Genomic DNA, 27817 nt, shown 5'->3' on the forward strand with positions numbered 1-27817 from the left:
TCGCCGTGGGCACATCAGCCCCGCCAGCCCGTGCCCGGGCGCACGCAGGCCTCCCTGCCAGCCGGCACGCGCCGCGCGGCCCGGAGCGGAACCCGGACCCCGCACGCAGCCCGGGCGGTGCCCCTGGGCGGGCCCCGGGGCGGAGCGCGCTGGGCGGGACCTGCCGGGCCGGGGCGGGTCCGCGTCACCGCCGTCCGCGCCGCCCCGCCCTCGGCCCCGCCGCTCGCCGGGTTCCTCGCGCCGCAGCCCCCGCCGTGCCCGCCGCGGAGCCCGCCGCCCCTGCCCGAGGTAGGCGCCGCGGAGAGGGGCCCGGGCCCTGCCTGCCCCTGGCCGCGCCCCGGGCCCCGGGGAGCCGGGGGAGGCGGGGGGAAGTCCGGGCGCGGGCGAGGGGGAGCCGGGCGGCCGCTCGGGCCTGCGGGGCAGCGGCGGGCAGAGCAGGCCGCGGGGCGGGTGGCGAGCGGGCCGGGCCGGGGAGCGGGGAGCGGGGGCCGGGCATCCGGAGGCGCCTGCGGCCGGGCCGGGCCCGCGGGGACGCGCCGGTGGAGGGCCGGGCGGTCGCGCGGAGGCCCGGCCGCTGCAGGTCTAGGTGACCTTCCCCGGCGGCGCCCTCTGGCCCTGGATCCGGCCAGAGAGAGGCGGGCACCGCCCACCCGCCACCCGCGCTCGCGGGCCGGGCCCACGGACACGGGTGTGTGTGTGTGTGTGTGAGCTCCTGTGACCCCCGTGGCCCGCTCCCCCGGCCCCTCACCCCGGTCCGCCCCCGCCCGGAGGCGCTGGCGCCCTGCACCGTCCGCGTGTGCCAGCGCCATCGGGCGGAACTGGAGCGAGAGTCGACTTAGGCCGCAGGGGCCCGGCCGGGCCGTGGCCGGAGGTGAGGCCTGGGCAGGGGAGGCCCCCGCAGCCATGTGGCCTCTGTGTGCACGGCAGGATTTCTGTTCCGGTCGCTCATTCATTAACCAGGCGTGGCGGCGCCCTCAGGAAACCGGCTCAGGGCCCTTTGGATTTGAGGCCCGAAGCCTCTGTGACTTGTCCAAGGTCACACAGCTGGGAGGGTGCCACACGTCGGTTTTCCCCGACGTAGAATGGGAGCGATGACACCGCTCCTTCGTTGGGTTTTGAGGAAGAATAAAATGAACTGATGAACAGGAAGCCTTCAGAACCGTGCCTGGCAGGGAGAGGGCCTCGCCAGAAGCCGTGACCCTTACCCTTGAGGCTTTTCTTTAGGAGGACCTGACCCTTCCCCTAGGCCGGTTTGCTCCTCGTGGTGTTCTGGGAAGGGTTCAGTAGTCTCTGTGGCCCTGGCCGGTGTGGCTCGCTTGGTTGGTTGAGCATCGCCCCGTACACTCGAAGGTCGGTGCGGTGGTGGTTGGATTCCTGGTCAGGGCACATACATACCCAGGTTACAGGTTCAGTCCAGGTGGGAGTTCATGCCAGAGGCAACCGATTGATGTTTCGCTCTCTCTCTCTCTCTCTCTAAAAAAAACAAAGCCACAACATTAAACACACATAACCCCTGTTATTCTAAACCTATTATTAAGCTTTTGTGTGCCAGATATTGAGTAATCTTCAGGATATTCATGAAAAATCCTTTAAGACGGGCGGGGTCAGGCTGGAGCAGGAAGTTGATGAGGGTGCAGACCTGGGCTTAGCCTGGGCCTGTGCCATCCCAGGCCCCATCCCCTTGACCGTTCTCTCCAGAGAGGATTGGGAGGTGGGCTCCTTTGCCCAGGGCCTGCCTGCCTTCTGTCCATCCCAGTTCTGGACTGAGTTCCAGGGTTAAGCCCTGGGCAGCTTTGTTTTCGGTGCCTGGGTTGGTGCCACCTGGCGCACGATGGGCACTTGAGAAGGGTCTGTGAGGTACATACACTTGCTTTTTATTTAAGAGTCAACTCACCCTCACTGACGGATAGTTTTTGCTGCTCCAGCCTGCGGCTTCTAGTAGTTCACCAAGTATTTGTGGCATTATTGAGTGGATGTGTGCAGTGGCTGCAGGCCCAGACCACAGGCCCTTGATCCTGCATATCCTTTTTGAGGGACACTTGCATCTCACTCACTTCCAGAAACTGAAAAGCCTTGCCCAGCAGAGAGCCACACATACAGCATGTAAAGAGCGGCAACAGTTTGTACAGCCCCAGCCAGTGAGAGGCAAAACTGTTTCTTATTTGAAGTAACTGTTTAAACATGTTACCTTCATTCTGTGACTCCCCGGGTCCTGTGGGAAACTTGTCGGACTGGTGTTTCCGGGCTTGCAGGGGAGGGTACCATGGTGAACGGGAATTCTCCCAAAGCCTGGCCCTGGTGCCTTTTCCCTCTGCTGGCCTCGGCCGGTGCTCAGTGATCATGGCATGCCGTTTTATTCCTGCCGTCCCACAGGCACACACACAGGGGCCAGGAGGGCCGCATGGTGAGGAGTGGCTGGTGGGCCTGTGGTCCCGCTGAGCTCCAGGCAGATGTGGACAGTGACCTCCACGCTGGTAGCAATGGGCCACATTCACCCCCACCTTTACCGGTAAAAAGCTCCGAGGCACTGGAAGTCCACTTTGCCCTTGATGGCATTTCTCATGATGTGACATCTTTGGTGGTAGTAACAGAGGCCAGTGTGTGGCTGAGAGCCAGTCACGCCTGGAGACGGCCCCTCCGTGCCCAGAGGGTCTGTGCCTCAGGCTCCCCCTGAAGAAAGGTGGGCCTGAGCACGGTGCTCCCTTTCCTGCCGGCGCTCCGGGGGAGGGGGAATGGGCGTGTGGGCCCTCGGACCAGAGCTGTGCTGGAGAGTTCTGCAGAGCAGACCGAGCTCACAGCACAGCTCTGACAGGAGCCAGAGGGTCTAGCACAGGTCTGGTCTCTGTTCCTGTTCCTCAGTCTCCACTGTGAACGTGTGATTCATCATCTGTCATTGCTCATTGAGGGCCTGCTAAGCAGAGCCCTGGGGCCTTAACTTATGGGGTGTGACACTGAATCCACGCCGGGGAGCGGGGAGGAAGGGGGCGGGAGGGGGCGGGAGGGGGGAGAGTATAGTTTTCATGTCAGGTCAGGAGGCCTGAGCTCCGAGGTAACCGCCCAAGGTCACACTGCTCAGCAGGCGTGGGGCTGGGGTCAGGCCTGTCTGGCTCGCCCTTCCAGGGGCCGTGGCGAGGACCTAATCACTGTGAGCGCCTTTGGAAAAGTGGAGTTTGCAGTTCAGAGGGGAAGTTCTTGTTTTACGCAGACCGGAGTGCGCAGGGTGCAGGCTGGCTGTCGGCGGACAGCGGTCAGTGCAGTTGCCCCTCTGTCACAAGGTCAGTGGCACCGGGTGTCTTCCTGGGATGCGGTGGGAGGCCTCCCAGGACCTGGCTGGACTGTTGAGCTGAACAATGCCTCTTTATGGCTGCGCAGGATTCTGGACCCCGTGGCTCAGGGTGACCTTTCGGCATCCTGCACAGCGCCCTAAAGATAAAAATAATGCAGAAAAGGAAAGTAATAACCTACTGTGCTTGTTGCTTACCTGTCAGGCACCACCCACTATACCAAGTGCTTTATTTCCATCTAACTTAGTCCTCACAGGGATGCTCTTTCCCCCTCGTAGAGCTGAAGGAACATTGAGGTGCAGGTCTAAGGCCTCCTGCGGTCCCCTCCGTCCAGCCAGCAGGGAGGGGCAGGGAGGTTGTGACTTGCCGGTGGTCGCCTGTCTAGATGAGTGGTAGTGTAGGACTGGAACTCAGGGCTGCTGGATTCCCAAGTCCACCTGCAGTCACTGTCTGTTTTAAGCCAGGTGTGAGGCTCCAGGGAACTCGAGATCAGGCGGAAGCCCTTGGGTGTGCCTGGGGCCCAGACCTTGGCATGCTGTCTTCCCACCCAGGCCTTCTTGATGGGTGGGTGGGTGGGCAGGCTGCCCCCACGTCAGCGACATCCTCCTGAGGATGGTGGAAGGCTGGGCTGGTGGTGGCCCAGCTCCCAGCAGGTTTTAAAATAGAAGCAACAGCTTTGCTGCCCCCGCTCGCGCCTGATGTGGAAGGGGGAGGGGAAGACAGCTGCACTGAAAACAGACCTGCTACCAGAGTCTGGGACATGGCTTTGCCAGCATCCCGGAGTCCCAGCCCAGGCGGCTCCAGCCTGCCTCTTCCTGGTGAGAAAGTATGGGGTAGAGGATGTCAGGAGGCTCCCCCTGGTGTGGGCCCCACAGACGGGCTGTCAGGGCTGGGCTAGCCTCCGGCTTGGCAAGTTGCTTTTCTACTTTTGCACTAATCCCTGGTTGGCCTGATGTTCCTCCTCTAGGCTTTCGAGGTTCTGCCGGGACAAACCACCTGGAATAATCGTGTTATAGAAATGGCAGCACCAAAGGCATGCCTACAGTTCTCCCTCCCCAGGGGAGACCTAGGTTTGGGATGAGGATGGGGATGATTGCCTTGTAGGGCATGGGCCTCGCAGGAATCGGATACACACTCACTCAGGGTGATACAAAGCATAATGAAGGGGTCACTTCCAAAGGTGTGGGTAGAAGACCAGGGTTGTGGCCCCAGGGGTCCTTGGGAACCGGGAGGGGCCCCTGCAGGAACCGTGGGCTTGGGTACTGGGAAGTAGTCACTGCCCCCCCGCCCGAGGTCCGGGCCTGGGGATGAGTGCCCCAGCCTCAACCCCACCTTCTGCTGATGCCTCCTGCTGGCCAAACCCAACCACAGCCCATGGATGACAGTCTGCAGTGACCAGGTCTTGGGGCTCAGAGCAGGATGGAGGAGGAGTGGCTCTGGATGGGCAAACAACGACCAGAATAATGGGTTGCGGTTTCCACTACCATTTAACGAGTGCTCTGTGTGCTCTTTGCTTGCAGCAACTCCGGCCTGAAGGTACTCTTGTTTGCTCCATTTCATAGATGAGCAACAGGAGATCCTGGGAATAGGAGTTACAAGTGGCTTGTCCCAAGTGACACAGCTAGGGAAGGCCAACGCGGCCTAGAATCTCTGCAGGCTCCTAGCCCTTCCAGCTGTCACTGTGCCCTGCTACCCGGGCACCCCGATGGGCTGGGGACTGCGTGGCAGGCTGGCTCCTGGTGCAAGGGATACCCTCGCTCTTGAAGACAGGGTCTTTCAACCCTATACCTTCCTCCCAGCTGTTCCCAGCTGAGCTTTGGGGCCTTGGCCACCTGCGCCCTGGGTCAGCCATGCAGTGGTTGTTGGCTCTTCGAGGGCACGCAGGCTTTGCTACCTGAGGGCACCATACTTCGGTTGGGGCCCACTTTTCTCAGGGGCACCTGTGGCTGTGCTGCCTGGTAGGCAGCGGAAGGCTGAGGGGGAGGCTTTGGACGAGTGCTCAGGCAGGCAGTCCGCAGGCTCCCTAAAGTCAGGGAGCTCTGCCTGCCGCCTCTGGGCAGGATGGCCCAGCGCAGGGTCACCTGGGAGTAGAATGTGTCCCCTGTGGGCCCTGCTGGTTAACGCTGCGTCTCATGTGGTTTGACTCTGGTAGTGGCTTTTCCTCCTGGCACTCCTGCTGCACAGCCTTTTAGAATGAATGCGGCTTGCGGCATTGCAAGGGCAGCATGGCTCAATTGCAGACGCATTGGTTGAAATTTTAAACGTTCTGTCCTTCATTTGAAAAAAAAAAAAATCAATCTATGGAAACAGCTTAACTATTGTAGAACAACAAATGAACATTTTACTTTAACTCCACTCCTTCCTTAAACCCCCTTTCCTTCCCAGAAGCAGGCCTGAGGCAGCCCCATTTGCAGGTTGGCTCGATCCTTCCCCAGGCTGTTCTGTTCACTCCCAGATGTGTGAGCGTGTACAGATGTGTGTGTAAAAGGGCTTTCCTCTAATTCCCTGGAACTACAGGTTTTCTGTGACCTGCTTTGCTCATTTAATTTATCATGGATAGCTTTCCATGCCACCATGCATACATTCACCTCATTCTTTTTGCTTACCACATGGAGCTCCTTAGTTTGCAAGTACCTTTCTTATTATTCGTTCATTTGCTGATTGATGGACATTCAGGTTGCTTCTGCAGTGAGCATCCTTGTGTTTGCTTGTTCTGGGGACTATGGTGGGTGAGCCCCTAGTGGTGGGATTGCCCCTTGGGTTAATGCATGCCTCCTTTAAGTGACACTGCCAGCCATTGGCTCCAGGAGGGCTGTACTGTGCCTAGTACTCCCATTTGGGGTGAATGGGAGTGACCATTTTCCACACCAGTAGTCGATATGGTTCTGACATTTTTGCTAACCTGTTGGTTGAGTGAGCTTCTCGGACACAGGTGTGTCATTCATCTGAAGTGGCTCCCCAAGGCCCTTAGAATGCAGTCCATGCTTAGTTCTGAGGCCAGAGTGGTGGCGCTCACTTCTGAAGGCTCTTGGTCTCAGCCTGAGTGCAGCTCTCCTCAGGCCCAGGTTGGGGTAGGGATGCTCACTGAGGGTCTCCCTACCCCTTATCCCTGGTGCTGCTGCTGTGGGAGCTCCTGCTTCCTGGTTACATGGTCACCTACCTAGCCCCTATTGTCAGATATTTAGTTTCTGGTTTTTTATTTCCTACTATAAAAACACTTGGAAGTTCATTGCACATTTATTCATTAAACAGATGTTTTATATTGAATACCTATATGTGCCAGGCCTTGGCATCTTTGTACACATAGCTTTTTCCATGTTTTGGATAAATTTTTGCACGACAGGCCCTGGGATGGTTTGAGTTCAAGGGTGCGATTTGGGGGTAGGTGTGCATTTGTAGGGGCACTGGAGGGGCTGGGAGCAGAGCAGCTGTCGCTGCCATGCAGCTGCCAAGTCAGGGAGGAGATGCCCCCCAAGACAGGGTTATGTAACGGTTATGCAGACCATGCTGGGTGATACACTATCTTGCCCCTCTGAGCTTCTAGTATGGGCTGGATTTTCATTCCTGAGCTGGAGTGGAGCTTGCATAATGGTTCAAGGTCAGCCAGGGGATGGTCGGGTAGGTAGGCTGGCAGGCAGTGGAGGGGAACCAGGGACTCCTGTCTCCCGGTATGATTTATTGGTCCTTCTCAAAGTCATCAGCGACTGCAGCCAGGTCTGCCCAGCTGGCCCTGCCCATCCCTCACTTCCCACCTCTCCTGGGGAACTGCTCCTTGGGCTGTGCCTTGAGGCCATCCCGCTGGGACAGACCTGGGGTCCTGCCTTCCCCCGGAGCCTCCTGCCTTCTGCCTGTCCAGGCCGCCTGCTTTGCCCATGCTGAGTGCTCTGCTTCAGGCTCAGCCCCTGGAGGCCGGGCTTCTGGAAACACGCGGGGGATGCTGTAGGGACAGATGGTGAGCTGGTCGGGGTGGAGGGAGCGCCCGGAGCCGGAGTTCAGCCTCCCAGTTCATGTAGGCAGGGAATTAAATGAGAAAGCAGAATGCTGGGTCCTCTCCCCCAGTGCCAGCCTGGAAAGCATGAACAGAATCATTATTTCTACAATAAAATTGTTCCCGAAGTGGGTGCCCAGAACTGTGTTAAATGGCATTTTCTGGCCATTTGCAGTTCTGTAAAAAGGCAGAGTGGCTTTGGGCCTTCCCTCAGATAAAAGCAGCAGGAGACAGGGTGAAGGAAGACTGCACAGAAAGAAGGGGAAGCTGCAACTCAGGCAGCTGGGGGCCTTCGTGGGGGGAAGCCATCTCCTGCCCCCTGGGTGGGGGTGCCCTCTGGTCCAGGGTGAGTGTGGTTCTGAGCTGGAGCCAGGAGGGCCTGGCCTCATTGGAGCTCCCTCCGCTAACTTGTCCTTGGAGGGTTATCCCCTTCCTGGCCCTGTCCTTAGGGTGATGCCTACGGTGCGGGAGTGGTTTTTGACAGGTGGCTCTTCCTGTTCGGGTCTGGGGATTAGGGATGAGAGGGCATTTGGGGAACATTAAATGGTGAGTGTTTGCCTTTTCCGTGGGGGATGGGCCTGTCCAGATGTGAGAGACGCTGTATCTGGTGAGGCTGGTCCTGGAGCCGGGGTGATGCTTGGGAAGGTCCTGGCCCTGAGGGGACAGGGAGGTCTTAGCTGACCCAGAGTTAATGCCGCTGGACTGCTCTCCCCCTCATCCCGGGGCTAAGTCGGGGGTCCAGGCACCTCAGTCCATTGATACTGGTAGTGCTGGAGTGTGGAGAATGCCCGGGGAGCCTGCTGAGATGGGTCCAGGGTTGTCTCATTGCTCCTGGAAGGGTGCCATGCAGGGGTGTATGCCGTAGGCTGGGGTATTTTGGAGGATCTGGGGAGTGTTTCCTGGTCTGTCCCTGGTGTGGGCGTGCCTATGGGGTTTGTTTGGGTGGAAGGGGAGTCTCCAGACTTGAAAGAGCCTGTGGGGACAGCCTAGAATGGCTCTTCTCCCGTTTTTTTGTGCCCTGACCCTAATGTGGACTGAGCTGCCCATGGTTCCGGGCTGATCATGTGTAAGAAATAACAGCAACAAACTGGGATAGTGTAAACAGCCCACTGGGCTGCTCCCCGCTCTGACGGGAGACTGGGTTCTGACAGAATTAGCAGAACCTCTGAAGAGTAATATAGGACCTGGACCACAATTTTTTTTTTAATTTAATTTAATTTATTTATTTATTTTTAAATCAATCTTTATTGTTCAAATTGTTACAAAGGTTCCTCATTTCTTCCCCCCTCCACCAGGTTCCCATCCCACCCTCCGCCCCCTCCCCATCCCCCATTGTCCTCATCCATAGGTGCAGTTTATGTTCAGTCTCTTCCTCCCTCCCTTTCCCCGATAGTAAATCCCTTTTCAGATAGTAAATCAGTTACTTAGCATTTTCTCATATCAATAATACCACCACATGCCCAATGATACATTTCACACAAAAGACATTTCCAAATAGGTCAACCAGCCTCATCCAGGCCCCACCCAAGGCACTCACAGATCAACACCTCAGCCCTATACTAACTCAACACATCCAGATCTAAGCCTTCATCACTTGATTCATGGACCACAATTTTTAAAAATACATATTTTATTGATTTTTTTTTTTACAGAGAGGAAGGGAGAGGGATAGAGAATTAGAAACATTGATGAGAGACAAACATTGATCAGCTGCCTCCTGCACACCCCCGGCTGGGGATGTGCCCTCAACCAAGGTGCATGCCCTTGACTGGAATCGAACCCAGGACCCTTCAGTCCGCAGGCTGACGCTCTATCCACTGAGCCAGACCAGTCAGGGTGTGGGCCACCATTTTACATTACAAAGTATTTTACATTCTTTTGCAAAGTGCTCGTTGAGCCCTCGATGTGTGCGAAGTGGCTTTGGTCAGGAGTGGGACTTCGATTGCGATCTTGGTCCCCTGGGGTCCCTCGGGCCACCTTTCAGTGGGCTCCCCTTACTGGGAACATGCCGTGTCGGTGTTCATTTGTGTGAGCAGATGTGCGTTCAGATGGGGCGTATGCCGCCGTTGGCCATTTAGATATGCCGGATTTTACAAATTAATGGAACCGTCCTCTGGCTAATTGAATTTCTGGCTAAAGACTTTGGGGAGGGAGGAGATGCAGAAGATGATGCCGTCTGGCTCTGAGCTTTTAATTCTGTGTACACAATGTGTCCGAACAGACCCTTTTAGGGATGTGGTGTGGTCTTGGAGGCAAGGACTGTTTGAATTGCTTACCTTCCTGGAATACCATGGTGCTTAATAAATAAGTGCTTGTTGACTGATTTAGTGATAAGCAACAATCCCAACGAGTACTTTGATAGTTGGTTTTAAAAAGTAAAGTTCCATTGGTGCTCAGTAAATGTCTGAATGAAAGTTTTTGGGGGAGATGTGAAGAGTTGCCTAAGGTTTACCTATTCCCTGTGAGGAGTATGATACTCTAAAAGTGGTTCCCCTAAAAGGCAAACGTGTTGTGAAAAGTTGGGTCCATCTGGCACATATTAGATACACTATAAATATTTGTTGAGCCCTCGCCGGTTTGGCTCAGTGGATAGAGCGTTGGCTTGTGGACTGAGGGGACCCAGGTTCGATTCCGGCCCGGATTATGGGCTTGAATCCCCAGTGGGGAGCATGCAGGAGGCAGCTGATCAATGATTCTCTCTCACCATTGATGTTTCTATCTCTGTCTCCCTCTCCCCTTCTCTCTGAAATCAGTGAAAATATATTTTAAAAAAAAAGATTTGTTGAATTAATGAAATCAAGACCCATATAGAAAATAGTTTGCCATGAAAAGCTCTGATTTCTATTCTGGGAATTGAATGCCCTGGCAGTTGAAGTTTTGTAAGACGATACCTTTTATTGGCAGGAGTTCTGCAGTTCAATAAAGTAGCTGGCTCATGGCAACGTGTCTTCGGCAATTCATTCATTCAGCAAATATTTACTGACTCCTCTTATACGCCGGGCCTATGCTCGGCTGGGCTGCTGAGGAGGAGAAGGGGTCTAATGTCAGGCTGTCTGCTGTCAACAGATGCTTACTGGGTGTCTCATACTCTGGCCACAGAAAGGAGCATGAGACAGCACTGGCTTCTGTCCACACCTGAGAGAGCAAGTACCTGGAGTTCAGTGCTGGTGCTTTTTTATTTTTAATATATTTTATTGATTTTTTTTTTACAGAGAGGAAGAGAGAGGGATAGAGAGTTAGGAACATCAATGAGAGAGAATCATCGGTCAGCTGCCTCTTGCACATCCCCTACTGGGGATGTGCCCGCAACCAAGGTACATGCCCTTGACCGGAATCGAACCCGGGACCCTTCAGTCCGCAGGCCGATGCTCTATCCACTGAGCCAAACCCGGTTTCGGCAGTGCTGGTGCTTTTTATTGGTTGTTCATTATATCTGATAATCTTATCAATGGAAAGCCGATTTCCGTAATGACCAATGTCTTTGTTCTGGTGGTTCTTTCATTGCAGCAGAAGATGGCTGTGCCTCCCACGTATATTGATCTTGGCAAGTCCGCCAGGGACGTCTTCACCAAGGGCTATGGTGAGTATGGCGTGGGGCGGCCTCGCGGCTCACAGATGGATTGGCGTGTTTGGGATTTTGCTGTCCTAGAGAGACCTGGGTCAGTCAGCTCGCAGGACTTTCACACCCAGGGAAAAAGATCAGCTAGGGAAGCAGTGTTGGTCGGGCACTCAGTAGGGGCAGGCCCACGAGTTGCTGCAGACGGGGGGCGGACATGCTTGCTCTCTCTCCCAGGTGTGCAGCCGCTGTGGATGCTGGCGCAGCGGAGAGCGAGTTCCAAATTTAGCCCAGCCCTGGGCATGTGCCCACGCTGCCATGCACCGTCTTCTCAGGCTCCGCTGGCAGCGCAGGTGGGGGCCCGGTGTGTGCCCGCCTGGCTGCCGCTGTGCCGTGGCGGCTGAGCTCTGCACCCAGGCAGGCGGCCGTGCAGACGGGCACCCTCGGCACTCAGGCCATTTTGAAATAGCATCGGGAGGCAGAGGTGCTGCTCTTGGTTGCTTAGCTAACCTATTAACAGCCACCATCTTTTCTCTTTAGGATTTGGCTTAATAAAACTTGAGTTGAAAACAAAATCTGAGAGCGGACTGGTAAGTTGTCTGACCCTCACGGAGCATGGGTATGTTATTGAGGATCAATAAGCAACTGCGGTGTTCTGGGCGCAGAGTCCAGCGAAGGGGCTTTTTCGTGGGTGGCAGTTTGTAGTTGTCACACTCATTGCGTCCTCTGTGGAACGGGTGGCCCCGGGGAACCGTACTACTAGGTCCTTAGTTCGGCAGCTGTTAACCCTCCCAGGTATGTGGGGCAGGTGTCAGTTTTATTTCAAAACTGATCTGTGTTTAATGCCACACAATTATTTAAAAAAAAAAAAATCTTAGTAGCCTGTTTTAGATTGTGCTTGTGGTAGTTTTTGGAAGGAAGTTTTGGGGTTGAATTACTGCACTGTCAGCATTAGCTCAGTCCTTTCTCTCTTTACTAGGCTGCAGGCAGGATGGAAGGAGCAGTGCCAGCAAGCGTGTCAAACTCGCAGCCTGAAGAAGGCCCCATGTCGAATTTATGTGGCCCATATTAGCCTTTGAGTTTGACATGCTTGCTGTACAGACCAAGAGTTACTGGGGAGGAAGGACTGATAAAGAATCGCCCATTGGTTATTCCGTTAGCTCCTTCTGTTCTTTATGTATCCAAATGAATTACGGAATTAGCTTTTGCCCCACACATTCAGGGTGTCCCCTCCTGCATGAAGGGAGTACAGTCTGTTTGGGGTTGGAATGATGTAAAGTGAAGTACTGATATGCAGGCTGTGACTCTCTCTCCTTTAAAGGAATTTACAAGCTCGGGTTCAGCCAACACCGAGACCACCAAAGTGAACGGCAGCCTGGAAACCAAGTACAGGTGGACGGAGTACGGCCTGACCTTCACGGAGAAATGGAACACGGACAACACACTGGGCACGGAGATCACCGTGGAGGACCAGGTAACCTGTGGAAAGATGTTTTGTTAACTGGCGCCCGCTGGCCTGCCTCGTGACTAAACCTCCTGGCAAATTTCTTTCCCGTCCAGCTCGCACGTGGACTGAAGCTGACCTTTGATTCATCCTTCTCCCCCAACACTGGGTAAGAATCTCACCTGGTCTCTCTGCAAGGACAGTTGGCTGTGCTGTACAGGGAGAGTCTGCGCTGCCATCGTTCTGGCCTCGGCCGCGAGGCTGCAGGGTTTCTGGTCCAGTTACACTCCGGTCCATGCGAGGGAGGCTGCTGGTGATGGCAGTGCACGTGGCCGAGGCGTCTGGAAGCAGGACTAACTGGTCTCTGGTGCCAGCCCCATTTTTTATTTATTTTTTATTATTTATTTATTTTATTTTTAAAAATATATTTTATTTATTTCTTTTACAGAGAGGAAGGGAGAGGGATAAAGAGTTAGAAACATCAATGAGACATTGATCAGCTGCCTCCTGCATACCCCTACTGGGGATGTGCTTGTAACCAAGGTATATGCTCTTGACCGGAATCGAACCTGGGACCCTTCAGTCCGCAGGCTGACGCTCTGTCCACTGAGCCAAACCTGTTAGGGCTAGCCTCATTAAAAAAAAAATTAAAAAAAAAAAAAAATATATATATATATATATATATAATTGATTTTTTTTTTTTACAGAGAGGAAGGGAGAGAGATAGAGCACCAGAAACATCGATGAGAGAGAAACACTGATCAGCTGCCCCCTGCACACCCCCCAGTGGGGATGTGCCCACAACTGAGGTACATGCCCTTGACCGGAGTTAAACCTGGACCCTTCAGTCCGCAGGCCGATGCTTTGTCCACTGAGCCGAACCAGTTTTGGCTCAGCCCCATTTTTCGGGCCTGGGCCCTCTCCCAGCCTCCCAGGGACACACAGTGTGTGGGCTTAACTGCACGGTGGCTCCTGAGGCTGCACTTTCTGCCTCAGGCTCTCCAGCCACAGACAGATTTGGCTTGTTGGTTACTGGGCACATCGGGAGGCAAGCTGGTGTGTTGGCCGGCCTCCTCTCTGGGCACCTTTCATACGGCTGGGATCGCTCTCTTCTAGAACACACTCTTGTTTTTCTGCCCAAGCCTGGGGAAGGGGATTTTGAAGGCTGATAGGGCATGTACTGAATTTCATATTTTAAAAAATTGTGGTAAAATATGCCTACAAAATTTACCATCTGAACCATCTTTACGTGTACAATTCAGTGGCATTATTGATTTCCTTTTTTGCCATTCCATCTTTTTTTTTTTTTTTTAATATATTCTATTGATATCTTACAGAGAGGAAGGGAGAGAGATAGAGAGCTAGAAACGCCGATGAGAGGGAAACATCGACCAGCTGCCTCTTGCACACCCCCTACTGGGGATGTGCCCACAACCAAGGTACATGCCCTTGACTGGAATCGAACCCGGGACCTTTCAGTCCGCAGACCGACGCTCTACCACTGAGCCAAACCGGTTTCGGCCCATCCCATCTTTTTAAAAAATTTTAATTTATAATTTCTTTACTTAAAAAAATTATTTTTAGAGAGAGAGGAAGGGAGAGGGAAGGAGAGAAACATCCATGTGAGAGCAAGACATCAATTGGCCGTCTCCTCCATGCCCCCTCCTGGGGGTCAAGCTTGCAACCTGGGCATGTGCCTGACCAGGAACTGAACTAGCAGCCTTTCAGTGCATGGGATGATGCCCAACCCATTGAGCTGCATTACCCAGGGCTTGCCATTCCATCTCATTTTCCCCTTTCTTCTTCTCTTCCTTTCCCTCTGACATGTGTATTTATTTATTTTTTTAAATTAAATTTATTGGGGTGACATTGGTTAGTAAGGTTATTTAGGTTTCAAGTGTACATTTCTATGATACATGACCTATAGATTGCATTGTGTGCCCACACCCCACGTCAGTCACTTTCTGTCACTATCTATTTGGCCCCCTTTACCCTTTACTACCCACAAACCCTTGACAGGTGTTGATTAGAGGGAGAACCTGCTGAGTTTAGACACTGTACGGGGCGCAGGATGACTACACCTGCAGGGGCTGGGTGGATGAGAGGTCATAGTCTTTTTATAAGTTGGTTATGGATGATCTGAAGGCCATTGGCTAGAAGCTGAGTTGACTCTTGTTCTTATCTTTGCTGGAGTGACTCCTGCAGGCATATTGGCTTCCTGCCGGTCCACTTCCTGTCTCCGTACCCAGCCGTGATGGGAGAAAGAACCCAGAGGAAGCCTCTGATAGGATAAGGGGCTGCCAGACCTGCCCACAGGCTTGACTTTGCTGCCTAGGACTTTGCCCCCTGCCCTAAGTGGCACACTTTGGATGGAGTTATAAGGGATTTCCCACTACCTTTGGGAGTTTTGCAGAGAAGTTTCTGGGTCCTGCAGTAATACACGTAAGAGGGAAGGTTTTTTATTTATTTATTTATTTTTCTTACAGAGAGGAAGGGAGAGAGAGAGAGAGCTAGAAACGTCGATGAGAGAGAAACATCGACCAGCTGCCTCTTGCCACCCCCTACCGGGGATGTGCCCGCAACTAATGTACATGCCCTTGACTGGAATCGAACCTGGGACCTTTCAGGCTGTAGACCGACGCTCTACCGCTGAGCCAAACCGGTTTTGGCAAGAGGAAGGTTTTTATTTAACTTTGTATTTCAAAATATTTTGTAGTTAACATATACAAAAATGTATATTCTTCTACTCTTCTCCTAATGTTAGCCTCTTACCTCACTAGAATGATCTGAACCAGGAAGTGATGCTGCTAACCACCTGGTGTCTTATCTGAGGTCCGAGATCCAGTGCAGGGAACTGCGTTGCATCTAGTTGTCCAGTCTCCCTTGTCTCTTCTGTCTTTTGTGACCTTGACACTTTTAAAGAGGACGGGCCAGTTCTTTTGTAGAATTCTTCAACTTAGATTTGCCTGATGTTTCCTCGTAGTTAACCTCAGGCTATGCAGTGTTTTTTTTTGTTTTTGTTTTGTTTTTAATATATTTTATTGATTTTGTACAGAGAGGAAGGGAGAGAGAGAGAGAGCTAGAAACATCGATGAGAGAGAGTCATTGATCAGTTGCCTCTTGCACACCCCCTACTGGGGATATGCCCGCAACCAAGGTACATGCCCTTGACCGGAATCGAACCCGGGACCCTTCAGTCCCCAAGCTGACGCTCTATCCATTGAGCCAAACCGGTTTTGGCCAGGCTATGCAGTTTTGACAGCCATGGAAGAGCTGCTGTGTTGTGTGGTATCAGGAGGCATATGTATGTCAGATTTGTGCAGGAATGGGCCTTCCTTTCCCTGGCTGCTGGCACCGCTTTTCCGCTTTGGCCCCACCTTCCCATGCTGCCCAGAAGCCCTGAACGGGCTGGGACGGTGCAAAATGCCTGTGTTGTCACCATGGCAACAACACAAATGTCCCACCCTGCCCCAGGCTGCTCAGTGCCTGTGTATGCAAATTAACCCGCCATCTTTGTTGGGTTAATTTGCATACGCACACTCCTGATTGGCTGGTGGGCATTGCGAAGGTATGGTCAATTTGCATCTTTCTCTTTTATTAGTGTAGATTGCCCCCAGATATGGCCATTGGTAGCACCTTCAAGTTGAAATCCTATGTATTTTGGACAAGCCTCTATCTTTTTTTTTTTTTTTTTTTGAGTACTTCTTCAGAAGATACTCCAGACTCTGCTGCTTCTTGTTCTTCCCTAGTCAAGCTATCAACCATTTCTCCAAAAACCCTTGGTTTCTTTAACTGAAAAAGGGTGTTCTGAAACCAAGGTTGTGGGCGCAAGGTGTACACATTCTACTGGGTATTTGAGGAAAGTTTTGATGACTTGATGGAGATTGGAAATGAAAGCTGGCTTTCCCAAAGTGCCAGAGGGTTATAGTCTGGGAAAGCATCCTGGCTTCTATGAGGAGCTGAGTAGAGACCACAGCTGGATGAGGCCACAGACTTCACTTAGGGATCAGCACCCACACCGAGTACCTAACACAGGTAAAGTCAGCTTGTTAGCCACAAATCAGAGTCAGGCCCCTCTCAGGTGCCTGTCAGATTAGCACCGCTGTTTAAACAGCGAGCAGTGGAATGCTCCATTGGATCAGGCTCCTGGGAGAAACCTGAGTCACTGCCCCAGCACTGCCCATTCTCTGGGGACCTTGTGTCCTTGGCCAGGACCCAGGGAGGCACTGGAGGTGCTGTGTACACGGTCAGGACAGCTGGAGCACACCAGTGGTCAGAGGCCCTGCCCCAGGCCTCACACTTTGTGTTCAGCAGCAGCTTTTCGCCTCTTGTTACAAGATGCCCACTTTTTACATTTCTTGGTCTCCCTCTCTATCTAAATGTCATCCTACCCAGCCTGGTGCCAGTTAGATGCTTGGCCCCAATCCAGGTTGCTTCCCCCAAAGAGAAGACAGACCAAAATAGGTTTGAGTTTTTCTTTTTCTTTTTTCTTTAAAAAAAAAAAAAGTATTTTATTGATTTTTTACAGAGAGGAAGGGGAGAGAGAGAGAGCTAGAAACGTCGATGAGAGAGAAACATCAACCAGCTGCCTCTTGCACACCCCCTACTGGGGATGTGCCTGCAACCAACATACATGCCCCTGACCGGAATCTATCTTGGGACCTTTCAGGCTGCAGACCGACGCTCTACCACTGAGCCAAACCGGCTTCGGCTTGAGTTTTTCTTATTGAGAGAGAATTGGTTGGGCAGTGATGCCTTTCCTTCCAAGCTTGTGAGAATGTCCAGAAGCAGCTTGAGTGGAAGTGGCGGGTTTCCGTGTCCCTTGGGCAGGGTGTTGGCTTATTTTCATCTGTGACCTCTGGAATTCTGGTATCATTGAAGATTTGGGAAATTTAACCTTCACATTTTTTTTTTTAATTATGAAAAAATTCAAACACAAAAGAATGCAGAAAAACATATTAAACCCTTATCGTATTCCTGTCATACAGTTTTAAGAATTATCAGCCCATGTTTTCTTTATGTATCCATAATTAATCCCTCCCACCTGCAGATTATTTTGAAGCAAATAATATATCACACAATTTCATTTGTAAATATTTTAATACGAGAGTCCTGATGTACGAAATTTGTTCAAGAGTAGGCCTTCTTTTCCCTCTGGCACCCGAGACCCAGGCTTCCCTCACAGCCCCAGCTTCATGCAGAAGGTTGTCTGGAAGGACATTAGCCATATTATGCTTTTATTTTTATTATTAATTAGTCTGGTCTAATTAGCATATTATGCTTTTATTATTATAGATGTATTTTTAGATCAGATTCCTTTTTACAAAAGCATAACTATAATGGCATCACATTTTAAAAACAAAATCCCACAATTCCTTAATGTGGGCAAATCTCAATTTTCATAGAATCAAAAATTGTGCATGCAACACTGTAAAAATTGTTTTATATGGCTCCTAATTTTGGATTCTCCTCTCCTCTCTGGTTTTCCCCCTTGTTGAAACTAGATTATTTGTCCTATAGAATTACATATAAATTTTGTTGTTTCCATCTTTGTTCCCTTGTTCCCCATATTTCCTGTAAGTCTAGACTTTGTCATGTTTATACTCCGTGGGGGTGGTACTAATATACACGGGACTCAACGAGTCCATTGGGATGTGCAAAGAAGGCCTGGTTATCTCCTCCCATGCTAGTGCCATTCATCGCAACCATCAGTGGCATTACGAATTTCACTTTTCGCCAGCCCACTCCTTAAGGGTTGCACATTGGTGATAATTCCTTCTTCATTTGTTAGCTGGAGTATTTTAATGAAGAGAAACTTCTCAACAACTATTTAGTTACCTTGAGATATAGTTACTGTGTGAAAGGCATAATAAATGTTTAATTCCTTTTTTATTTAATCTTTTCAAAATGACACATTGGTTCGCTAGCCTCTAAGGCTGACTAATGTGTGTGATTTGTTGTCATGAATTCATAGATTTAAACATATTTGATATACTTCAGTTTATTGCTGAAATTACTTTTTTTTTTTTTTTTTTTTTTTTTTTTAAGAGTGGAAGGGAGGAAGGGAAGGGGGAGAAAGAGAGAGAGATGTGAGAGAGACACATCAATTGGTTGCTGGAGCCGGGGATCAAGAATCTACAACCCCGGTATGCCCTTGGCTGGAAATCGAAGGTCTGGTCCTTTTGTGCACGGGCCAGATCTTTAACCACGTAACGACACTGGCCAGGGCTATCAATATCACTTTTTACGATGCTCCCATTGCCCCATGTTTAGCCCTTGGGAGTCTCTTCATGTTCACTGTCAAGTCCTTTTGCCCCAGCCTCAATATCCTTGAGGCTTTGATAGATGCCTCAAGCTCACCTTCTCATTTCCTGCGACCTATATTCGACTGTTTCTCTGAGGAGCACTGGTTCCTTTTAGGGATGATACTTAGGACCCATAGGCCAGGTGCTGGGGAGGCTTCAGCCTCAGTGCAAATGACTCTGGGGTGGACAGGACTGTGAAGTCCTTGGGCCTCTGACAGATCTGCTTTCTTCCCTGATCTCTGCCGAGAATGCAGCTTGCTGTCCGTGAGAGAGGTCCATTTTGAGCTCAATGGCAGAAACAATCAGGTGTAAAGAGTATAAATATCGTTTGATAGAGGTGATCTTGTCTCCAGTGTTGACTTTTGGTAAAAGGATGGTGACAATATATTTGCAGGTGACACACTCACCTCCCCGTCCTGAGGAGTGTGGGGTCTTGAATCATAGGTGGGGAGGCCCCGACCTGGTCCTCCACAAGCCTGGGGTCAGCAGACTAGACCTGGGGTCTCCTGGCCTTGTGACTGCAGGGCCCTCGGTGCTGTGTCTGGGCCGAGTTCTCATTGCAGCCTCATGAATACTAATTAAAAGCTGTTGTACTTACTTAGACAAGATCTAGTTACAGGCGTCCTCAAACTTTTTAAAGTGGGGGCCAGATCACGGTCCCTCAGAGAGCTGGAGGGCCGGACTATATGAACTACTAATTCCTACTGTAACACCTCGGCTGCGCTCACTGCCCAAAAAACCTGGCGGGCCGGATCAGACTCCTCTGTGGGCCGCATGTGGCCCGCGGGCCGTAGTTTGAAGACCCCTGATCTAGTATTTGTTTCTTTTTTACTTAAGTGAGCCACCAAGTCAGAAGATGACCAGACCATCTCCTTAAGAGCTGCTGTTTAGCCCTAGCTGGTTTGGCTCAGTGGATAGAGCATCGGCCTGCGGATTGAAGGGTCTGGAGTTCGATTCTGGTCCAGGGCATGTACCTCGGTTGCAGCCCTGGGCTCTGGTCTGGGCTCGTGCAAGAGGCAACCAATAGATGTGCTTCTCTCACATCGATGTTTCTTTCTGTCTTTGCCTTTCTCTTCCACGCTCTCTAACCATCAGTGGAGACATAACCTCGGGTGAGGATTAACAACAATGAACAAGAGCTGCTGTTTAGAGAGTGCTTTCTTCACCGGTCTTGGAAAATAGCAGATGCACCTGTTTCATAATTACATGATGGCGATTCACCCAATAAGTGCCTGTGTAGGCCTTTCCGGGAGACACAGGGAGAGGAAGTAAAAGAAAGCGACCTGTGCTGTTTCCAGGCTGTGTGCTCACTTCATTACTTCGGCATTTCTGCAGATCGGGTTTGGGGGAGGACAGGTTGTGTTCTGCCTGTTGTGGTACAGCAGCTGCTTATGCTCAAGGGAGATTTGGGACCGTTTCTGTGCAGCCCCCTTCCCGCTCCCATTTAACTGGGATTTTTTATTTATTTAAATTTTTCATTTTTTGGTATGGTTGTCACAAGGCGAGTTAGCTCCTGATTTTAAGACCATCTTTTTTCCTGCAGGAAAAAAAACGCTAAAATCAAGTCAGGGTACAAGCGGGAGCACATCAACCTGGGCTGCGACGTGGACTTTGACATCGCAGGGCCCTCGATCCGGGGCGCCCTGGTGCTGGGCTACGAGGGCTGGCTGGCTGGCTACCAGATGAATTTCGAGACAGCCAAGTCCCGCGTGACCCAGAGCAACTTTGCCGTCGGCTACAAGACCGATGAATTCCAGCTTCACACTAACGTGTAAGTGTGTGTGAGTGTGGGCATGTGAGTGTGTGCAGCAGGGGGAGTGTTCTTCATGATTACTCCTAAGCTCAGTGTTTTATCACCATAAAGTGAGTTGGTTATGATCAGATGAGCCGAATGGACTGCTACCATTTTCTGTTTCCCACCGACCCGTTTCCTGACCTGACTTAGGGTCTTTATGTTCAGCGAACTGTAAACGCGGTCACTGGTGGCTGGTACACACAAGGACGGATCCAGAGTGTGATGTCAGAGGAGTGCCCCTTCCTGCAGCTTTACGGGAATTGGAGGGCCCTTCGGTTTTAGTTAACAAAATGGGGGGGCTGGTTGCTGCTCTCTCTTTCTCCATATGCTGCCTGTGAGGATCAGGATGGGAGACAAACGAGGGGACGGTTTTCTCAGTGAAGTACCGAGTGGTGGAGCATTGGAAAGTTTACTAACTTCTGGACAGTATAGCGAAGGGAAGAGGAAGTTATGAGTTGGGTTAGAGAGCGCCCCTTGCCATCAAACGTGAGCGTTGCAGTGCTGATTTAGGTTAAGGGGAACAGATATTTCATCCATGGAATCCCAGTGGGATCTGAGGAGCTAACCTGTGGCACAAGTCGGGTGCAACTTTCCTAAATTTCTTTCTCTCCACTAGAGGTCACTGAAGAAGAGACTTCTGGAACTTAGAGACAAGTAAATGGTATCGGTGTCTTTGTGAATTAACACACTTTTTTTTTTTAGGGAATTTCTACAATTAAGTAATATAATAAATGAATATTATTCATAAATTTTAAGTCTCTTAAAACTAAAAAAGTCACAGAAAACTATAGCGCTGTTCAGTCAGGTGGCTCGGAGGCTGGGAAGGTGGTGACCACGAAGGTAGCCTGAGGGAGTCTGGGGGATGGCACTGTTTTTTACCCTGATTGTGACGGTGGTCACTGGTCAGAGTCTGTGATAAAACTCAGAAATGTACACCAACGAAGGGGCAAAAAGGTTATGTAAATTAAAAAAGGTAACATACAAAACGTCACAGGAAAGTGCCACACACATAGAAGTGTTTTTTAATTTACCGTTTTGACGGAAATGGAAAGTGCCCCCTTGGTTTGGAATGGGGAGTTGGCACCAGTTAGGGAAGGACAATGATTGTTTGCTGTTTTCCCTGTGTACCTGAACTTCACGACTTTTAAGAAAAACATGACTTTTTTTTTTTGGAAAACATTTAAGACCAAGAAAATATCCCCTTTTGAGTTATACCAAAGCCACTCAAATCTGTTACTTTCGAAAAGCCGCTGTTTTGTATTATTACTTTTTTTTTTTTTTTAAATACATGCTTTTTTTGTTGTTGATTTTTTTTGTTTTTAAATATATCTTATTGATTTTTTTACAGAGAGGAAGAGAGAGGGACAGAGAGCTAGAAACATCGATGAGAGAGAATCATCGATCAGCTGCTTCCTGCACACCCCATACTGGGGATATGCCCGAAACCAAGGTACATGCCCTTGACCGGATCGAATCTGGGACCCTCCAGTCCACAGGCCGATGCTCTATCCACTGAGCCAAACCGGTTTCGGCTGTATTATTACTTTTTTTTTTTTTTTAATATGTTTTTTGTTAATTTTATTTATTATTATTATTTTAAATATATTTTATTGATTTTTTACAGAGAGGAAGGGAGAGAGATAGAGAGTTAGAAACATTGATGAGAGAGAGAAACATCGACCAGCTGCCTCCTGCACACCCCCCACCGGGGATGTGCCCGCAACCAACGTACATGTCCCTGACCGGAATCGAACCTGGGACCTTTCAGTCCGCAGACCGACGCTCTACCACTGAGCCAAACCGGTTTCTGCTGTATTATTACTTTTTAAAATACTTCTATTGTAAGAAGGTTATGTAAATTTAAATAACCTTAATTATTTTAATGCTCGAACTTCCTGAAGAAGTTGGCATTTCAAGTCAGGTGGCTCCTGTTGTTTCTGGAAGAACAATGTCTGGCTGCATTTCAAGGGAAAAACGTAAGGATTTAGAATGTATTTAGTGAGCACCTACTTTAGGGAGAGAGTATTGGTGAAAAGCAGAGTTTGCAGTGGAAGAGTAACAGTGTATTCTTGGGTTAGTGAGTTCTAAGCTCTGGATTCTTAAGCACACGGGCTCTGCCTCAACAGTTTCCAATGTCATTTCCACTGGAAACACCCAAAACGATGAGGCAGAACTTTGACAGTGTTTATTTATGTTGAAAGTGTCAGGGAGGGGAAGGGTCTATTGCCAGAGGCTGGAGTCAGTCTGCAGCGTTTGGAAGAGAAGAAGGTGTCTAGCCAGCGGGGCTTCAATCCGCCTTGAAAGACCAGAGACATTCTGCCAGGAGCAAGTAGCTCTTTTCCCAGTCCCACCAGGACGGTGGGTGTTGCTGCGTGGCCCAGCAGCACGCACAGGCGGGCCAGTCTGAACCGGAGGTTGAGCTCCTGCAGTCGCTTCTCGTCCAGGGGGCTGGATCGGTGCTGGCTGTGTCCCCGAGCGGCGGTGGTGCAAAAAGCTATGTAACTTGTCTACTGGGGAACACTGGCCCAGCCTTGCCTGCCACTTCTGGCTGAGTTCTCGTCTCATTTGCTCCTCGCTTTGCCTACCATTTTTATGATAGAAGCCTTTAAAAAAGTAATAATATTAGCAGCAGAAATCACTCAGAACCCCGAATCCCAATGCCCTAGTTGCTGCATCTGTTTTTAAAGGGTGTGTTAGAAGCAAACTTCAAGTTCAGTGGTGCTTGACTGAGCTGCCATGGGGTGTTCCCAGTGAGGGTTGAAATAGTCATCCCTTGCTCCGAACCTCCCGCCTCGGGTGTCTGTTCATTCCTGTCAGGCTTCCTGTAATTGGTACTTGTTTTGTGAGGAGGTGGGTCCTCTCACAGCCTCCCTGCCCTCACTTTGATGGGGGCGGCGCTGCCCCGCTCCAGCCCGCCTTCCCGGGCGTCTTGGCATCTGTGCTGCGCTTGTTTGCAGAAACGACGGGACGGAGTTTGGCGGCTCCATTTACCAGAAGGTGAACAAGAAGTTGGAGACGGCCGTGAACCTCGCCTGGACAGCAGGAAACAGTAACACTCGCTTTGGAATAGCAGCCAAGTACCAGATCGACCCCGAAGCCTGCTTCTCGGTGGGTACCCGGGGATCCACGCATCCCCTAGGCCTCACCTGGCCTGAGGCTGGAATCACTCACGACTGTGGGCGTTCCACGCACTGGCTGGAGATCTTCTCACGGTGAAAAGAGTTCGAAATAAGGAAACTGCTAACCGTCATAGTACTTACTGTGGTGCCAGGCGCTGTGTGGAGCCCCTTATATGTGGATTACTGTATTTAATTCTCACACAACCCACTTGAAGTAGGTGCTTTTTAAAAAAAAAACAAAAAACATCATGCCATCCCTGGTATCGCAAATGACGAACTGGGGAGCTTAGAGAAGTTGAGTAAGTAAGGGTTTCTGGGACTTTTGGCTAAGATCAAGTGAGAAGTTGAGTAACTTGCCCAAGAGCAGACGTTGGGTAAGCTCGGGGGCCTGGGCTTGATCCGGGCTGGCTGGCTAACCAGTTCCGGTTCCCTGCTGCAGGCTAGAAAGGGGCTCCCAGGGACACGGAGGCTTGGAGAGCTCATTCCCCTCCCCCTCTGTCCTTCCCTTGCCCAGCTCCCGTACTGCACATCGTGAAGACAGGCCCTGGTGCTGGGCAGCTGGCATCTTACCTCGCAGAGCCTGTAGCATTGTTCACGGGCTCTTGGTTGCTGCAGAGCCGTCACGTTAAATCCTGTCGAGCTCAGCCTGTGTTGTCACAGGGCACTGTGGAGGGGCTTCAGGATGGTGCAGGGAGGTTTCTGGGCTGGTTTGTGTAAATTACATACAGCCGGTTTCACGTCTCAGGGACTGAATTTGGCTCCTTTTGTGTTGGAAGAAGAAGGAAAAAAGATAAAAACAAAGGGAGGAGGCGTTTGGATGATACAAACAAAAAGGAACAGCTAGATGGGGCACTGCCTGCCAGGAGGCCTTCCTGTCCCTGCCCTGCTCTTTCTGACGGGAGATGTCAGGTCTGAAAATAGCATTCGAACAGGAAAACATGCACCAGCTTTTACCAGGACTCGGTGTTCTCATGGCGGGAGCTTGCTCTGCTCCTGACCCCTCTTATTTTAGAGAAAGGGGTCAGGGAGAGGCCCGGACTTCCCTACAACTCAGGCAGAGGAATGCGGGCTCAACTGCTTTACTGAACTTAATTATTAGTGAACATTCACTCATTGCTGACATTGAAGTGATTGGCTAGGTCAGTGGTCAGCAGACTCATTAGTCAACAGAGTGGCAAACCGAGACCACTGGGCTAGGTCATTCTTTTACTCCAGTATCCATTTCAAACTCCAGCTTGTCTGTGCTGAACTTTCTTCATTGTCAGTAGATTTTTGCTTCTCTTTTTCATGAAGAAAAAAAAATCTTTTTTTGAGAAAATTCTAATGGTGTTTTCTTCCTAAAAAACAATAAAAAAAACCCCAACCAAACAAGAAAAAACCCCTCAAAAAACCCATCTCACATTTGCTGTTTTTCCTCATTCCAACAAATAAATCTTGAAGAAGTGTCCCCTTAAGAGAGCCTTTATCTCAGGGCCCAAAGATGAAAATATCCTCACCTGTTATAACTTGACTACACACCTGTTTGTATAAGTGAAATTGGGCATTCATATCTTCAGGAATTAAACATAAATAATAGCATCCTTTAATTGAAAATCCTATTGACTCTGAGTTTCCCTTCTGAGACCAGTCTCCCTAAATTTGATACGTTTCATAGTGAATTTGAGGAAGCCCACGAACAAAGTCGTCATGAGAAAAGAGAGTGTGATTCTGAAGTTCAGAGTTGTTTGATTAAAAAGCTCTTCCTGTGCCTTCTGTTTTCCTTCCCTAGGCTAAAGTGAACAACTCCAGCCTGATCGGGTTGGGATATACCCAGACACTAAAGCCAGGTATGTGTTGGTTATATGTGAAATCAGTTCTTTGTCTTAAAAAAAATATTGTGGTTCTTGTTTGCTTCTGTATGCTATTGCTTATAAAGTGCCTGCATAGTACGTTGCAAATGAGTGTCCATAAAGCTTAATAATGAACTGTTTATAAAGGTGTGCAGTCCTTATAAAACATTTGGCGAATAGAAGTAGTCAGGAGACAAGAGCAAAGCTAGCATGCTACGGTTTTGGTTGTTTTCTTCCATCCTTTTTCTTTTCTTTTTTCTTTTTTTTTTTTTTTAATATATTTTATTGATTTTGTACAGAGAGGAAGGGAGAGAGATAGAGAGTTAGAAACATCGATGAGAGAGAGTATGGATCAGCTGCCTCTTGCACACCCCCTACTGGGGATGTGCCCGCAACCAAGGTACATGCCCTTCACCGGAATCGAACTCAGGACCTTTCAGTCCCCAAGCCGACACTCTATCCATTGAGCCAAACCGGTTTCGGCCATCCTTTTTCTTTCAGTGTACGTAATGCTTGATACTGATTTCCAGCAGGTTCTTAAAACTAGCCCATAGGTCATCCCCACGGTAAAACTGGTTTGCAGGTTTCCTCGGCACAGTTGGCTCGGCCAGCCTCTGGAGCTAATCCCTCCTTGGGGTTATTTTGGATAGGTTTGGCCTTTGAACCCTGGGAATCTAAGATAACATGATGTCAGAATCAAGCTGTTCAAGGGAAAATATCGGTATTTTGTGTGTGTGTGTGTGTGTGTGTGTGTGTGTGTGTACACGAGTGTAAGACCAAGGTGTCTGGCTCATGATCAGGGTTTCATTTCAAGGGGCCATTGCTAAAGCTTACCTCATGGTGCCAGTGGTGGAGAGGTGAGTGGTAGTGGAGACGATGAAAGGAAAAAAGGGAAGTGGAGCCCCTAGAGTGGATTAGGCAGGCCGTGGAATAATATTGATGGTTGAAAAAGCTCGTTCCAGGCCGCCTGTTCATCAGGCAGCTGGCACTGAGTCACAACGATGGATGGGCTGTGTGGTGTTGCCCCTGCTCACGTAGCTGGGACAGATTTTGGGTTTGGTATGGTTTTGCCAGGGCCCTCCAACATTCCTCCGCGTGTTAACTTTTCTTCTGTCTTCTTTTCTTCATCCCTCCCCCTTTCATCTCCCGGATTTCCCCCTGCAGGTATCAAACTGACGCTGTCAGCTCTGCTGGATGGCAAGAATGTCAACGCTGGTGGCCACAAGCTTGGTCTAGGACTGGAATTTCAAGCATAAACGAACACTGTACAATCGTTTTAATTTTAAACTATTTTGCAGCATAGCTACCTTCAGAATTTAGTGTACCTTTTAATGTTGTATGTCTGGGATGCAAGTATTGCTAAATATCATGTTAGAGCTCCAGGTTAAAGATGATTCAGCTTTAAGGTGTTGCCCTTTCAGAGGTACAGAAGAAGCCCGTTCCCAGAACAGGTCCTCACAGCTGTAGACTTGGGGGAACTTGGCATTCCCGCCAGAGGTGTCAGGTTTCTTTTTCATCAAGAAATGGCCACAAGCGGAAGCTGATGATGATTTGTAAGCACTTTGTAAATTTGTATTGCTTCAATGTATGAAATTATGACTTCCTGAGAATTGAATCTTGATTTCCTACGCTAACTGAGAGAGGCCCACTCTCTGATGGCGTGTACAAACTCATCTGATGGGACTCTTTTAGACCTGTTTCCACCCCGGTCCATCACCTCTTTTGCACCAAACGTAGTCTGCAGGGTGTGGTAGTTTCTTTTTTGCCATTTTGGGGTGGAGAAGGTGGATGTGATGAAGCCAATAAATTCAGGACTTAATTCCCTCTCATGCTGTGGTTTTTCGCCCTTGCACCAGAGTATGAAATAGCTTCCAAGAGCTCCAGCTGCAAGCTGGGAAGAGTCTGTGACTGTAATCACATGGTGACAACACTCGGAACCTAAATTAGACTTCTGTTGTGTGTTCTCGACACTTGGTTTATTTTTTAGCAGTTTAAATGGGTACATTTTAGAGTCTTCCATTGTGTGGAATTAGATCATCCCTTTCAAATGCTGTAATTAACATCACTTAAAATAAAACTTGAATAAAATATTGAAACCTTGTCCTCCTCCTGTTGTTTTTATTAATAAAAGAGTGTAAATATGCCGAAACCGGTTTGGCTCAGTGGTAGAGCGTCGGTCAGTGGACTGAAAGGTCCCGGGTTCGATTCCGGTTAAGGGCATGTACCTTGTGCGGTAGGGGGTGTGCAAGAGGCAGCTGATCAATGTTTCTCTCTCATGACGTTTCTAGCTCTCTAGCTCTCTCCTTTCCTCTCTGTAAAAATTCAATAAAATATATTAAAAAAAAAAAGAGTGTAAATAAACAGGGCATTTGGTCTTGTTCTTTGGCCACTGTTCTGTGTGTGTGTGATATTTTTAGTTTTCTGTTGCTGCATAACAAATCACCAATTTGGTGGCTAAGCCAACATTTATTTATTTCATGTCTATAGTTCAGAAATC

General features: G+C 50.0%; 1 protein-coding gene and 1 long non-coding RNA gene across 6 annotated transcripts; both read left to right on the top strand.

The window, feature by feature from the left end:
* The first annotated feature begins 200 nt into the window (after positions 1-200).
* Positions 201-27419, top strand: VDAC1 (voltage dependent anion channel 1). 5 transcript variants are annotated; one of them, XM_036423469.2, is made up of 9 exons: positions 201-288; positions 10780-10852; positions 11369-11418; positions 12150-12302; positions 12389-12441; positions 20121-20348; positions 23330-23480; positions 25260-25317; positions 26485-27419. In XM_036423469.2, exons 2-9 carry the CDS (start codon positions 10786-10788, stop codon positions 26574-26576), a joined length of 852 nt encoding a protein of 283 aa, XP_036279362.1. In that variant the 5' UTR covers positions 201-288; positions 10780-10785; the 3' UTR covers positions 26577-27419. The 5 variants fall into 5 exon arrangements, with proteins under 5 accessions (XP_036279362.1, XP_045432283.1, XP_036279361.1 ...); XM_045576327.1 differs by having other exon boundaries at positions 242-288; positions 10783-10852; XM_036423468.2 differs by lacking the exon at positions 201-288 and adding an exon at positions 4336-4354.
* LOC118710791 lies at positions 23494-24872 on the top strand. The gene is made up of 2 exons (XR_004985528.2): positions 23494-24630; positions 24689-24872. It is a non-coding gene; the product is annotated as an uncharacterized LOC118710791 (long non-coding RNA).
* Positions 27420-27817: the final 398 nt, after the last annotated feature.

The sequence above is a fragment of the Pipistrellus kuhlii genome, unplaced genomic scaffold, assembly GCF_014108245.1.
Source record: "Pipistrellus kuhlii isolate mPipKuh1 unplaced genomic scaffold, mPipKuh1.p scaffold_m20_p_8, whole genome shotgun sequence".
Lineage (NCBI taxonomy): Eukaryota > Metazoa > Chordata > Mammalia > Chiroptera > Vespertilionidae > Pipistrellus > Pipistrellus kuhlii.

What these genes read in the sequence shown, in the direction of transcription:
- VDAC1 (XM_045576326.1), top strand. An exon ending in CGTCTTCACCAAGGGCTATG is followed by an intron (nt 10,853 to 11,368) that starts GTGAGTATGGCG and finishes TTTTCTCTTTAG; the next exon opens with GATTTGGCTTAATAAAACTT. An exon ending in CAAAATCTGAGAGCGGACTG is followed by an intron (nt 11,419 to 12,149) that starts GTAAGTTGTCTG and finishes TCTCCTTTAAAG; the next exon opens with GAATTTACAAGCTCGGGTTC.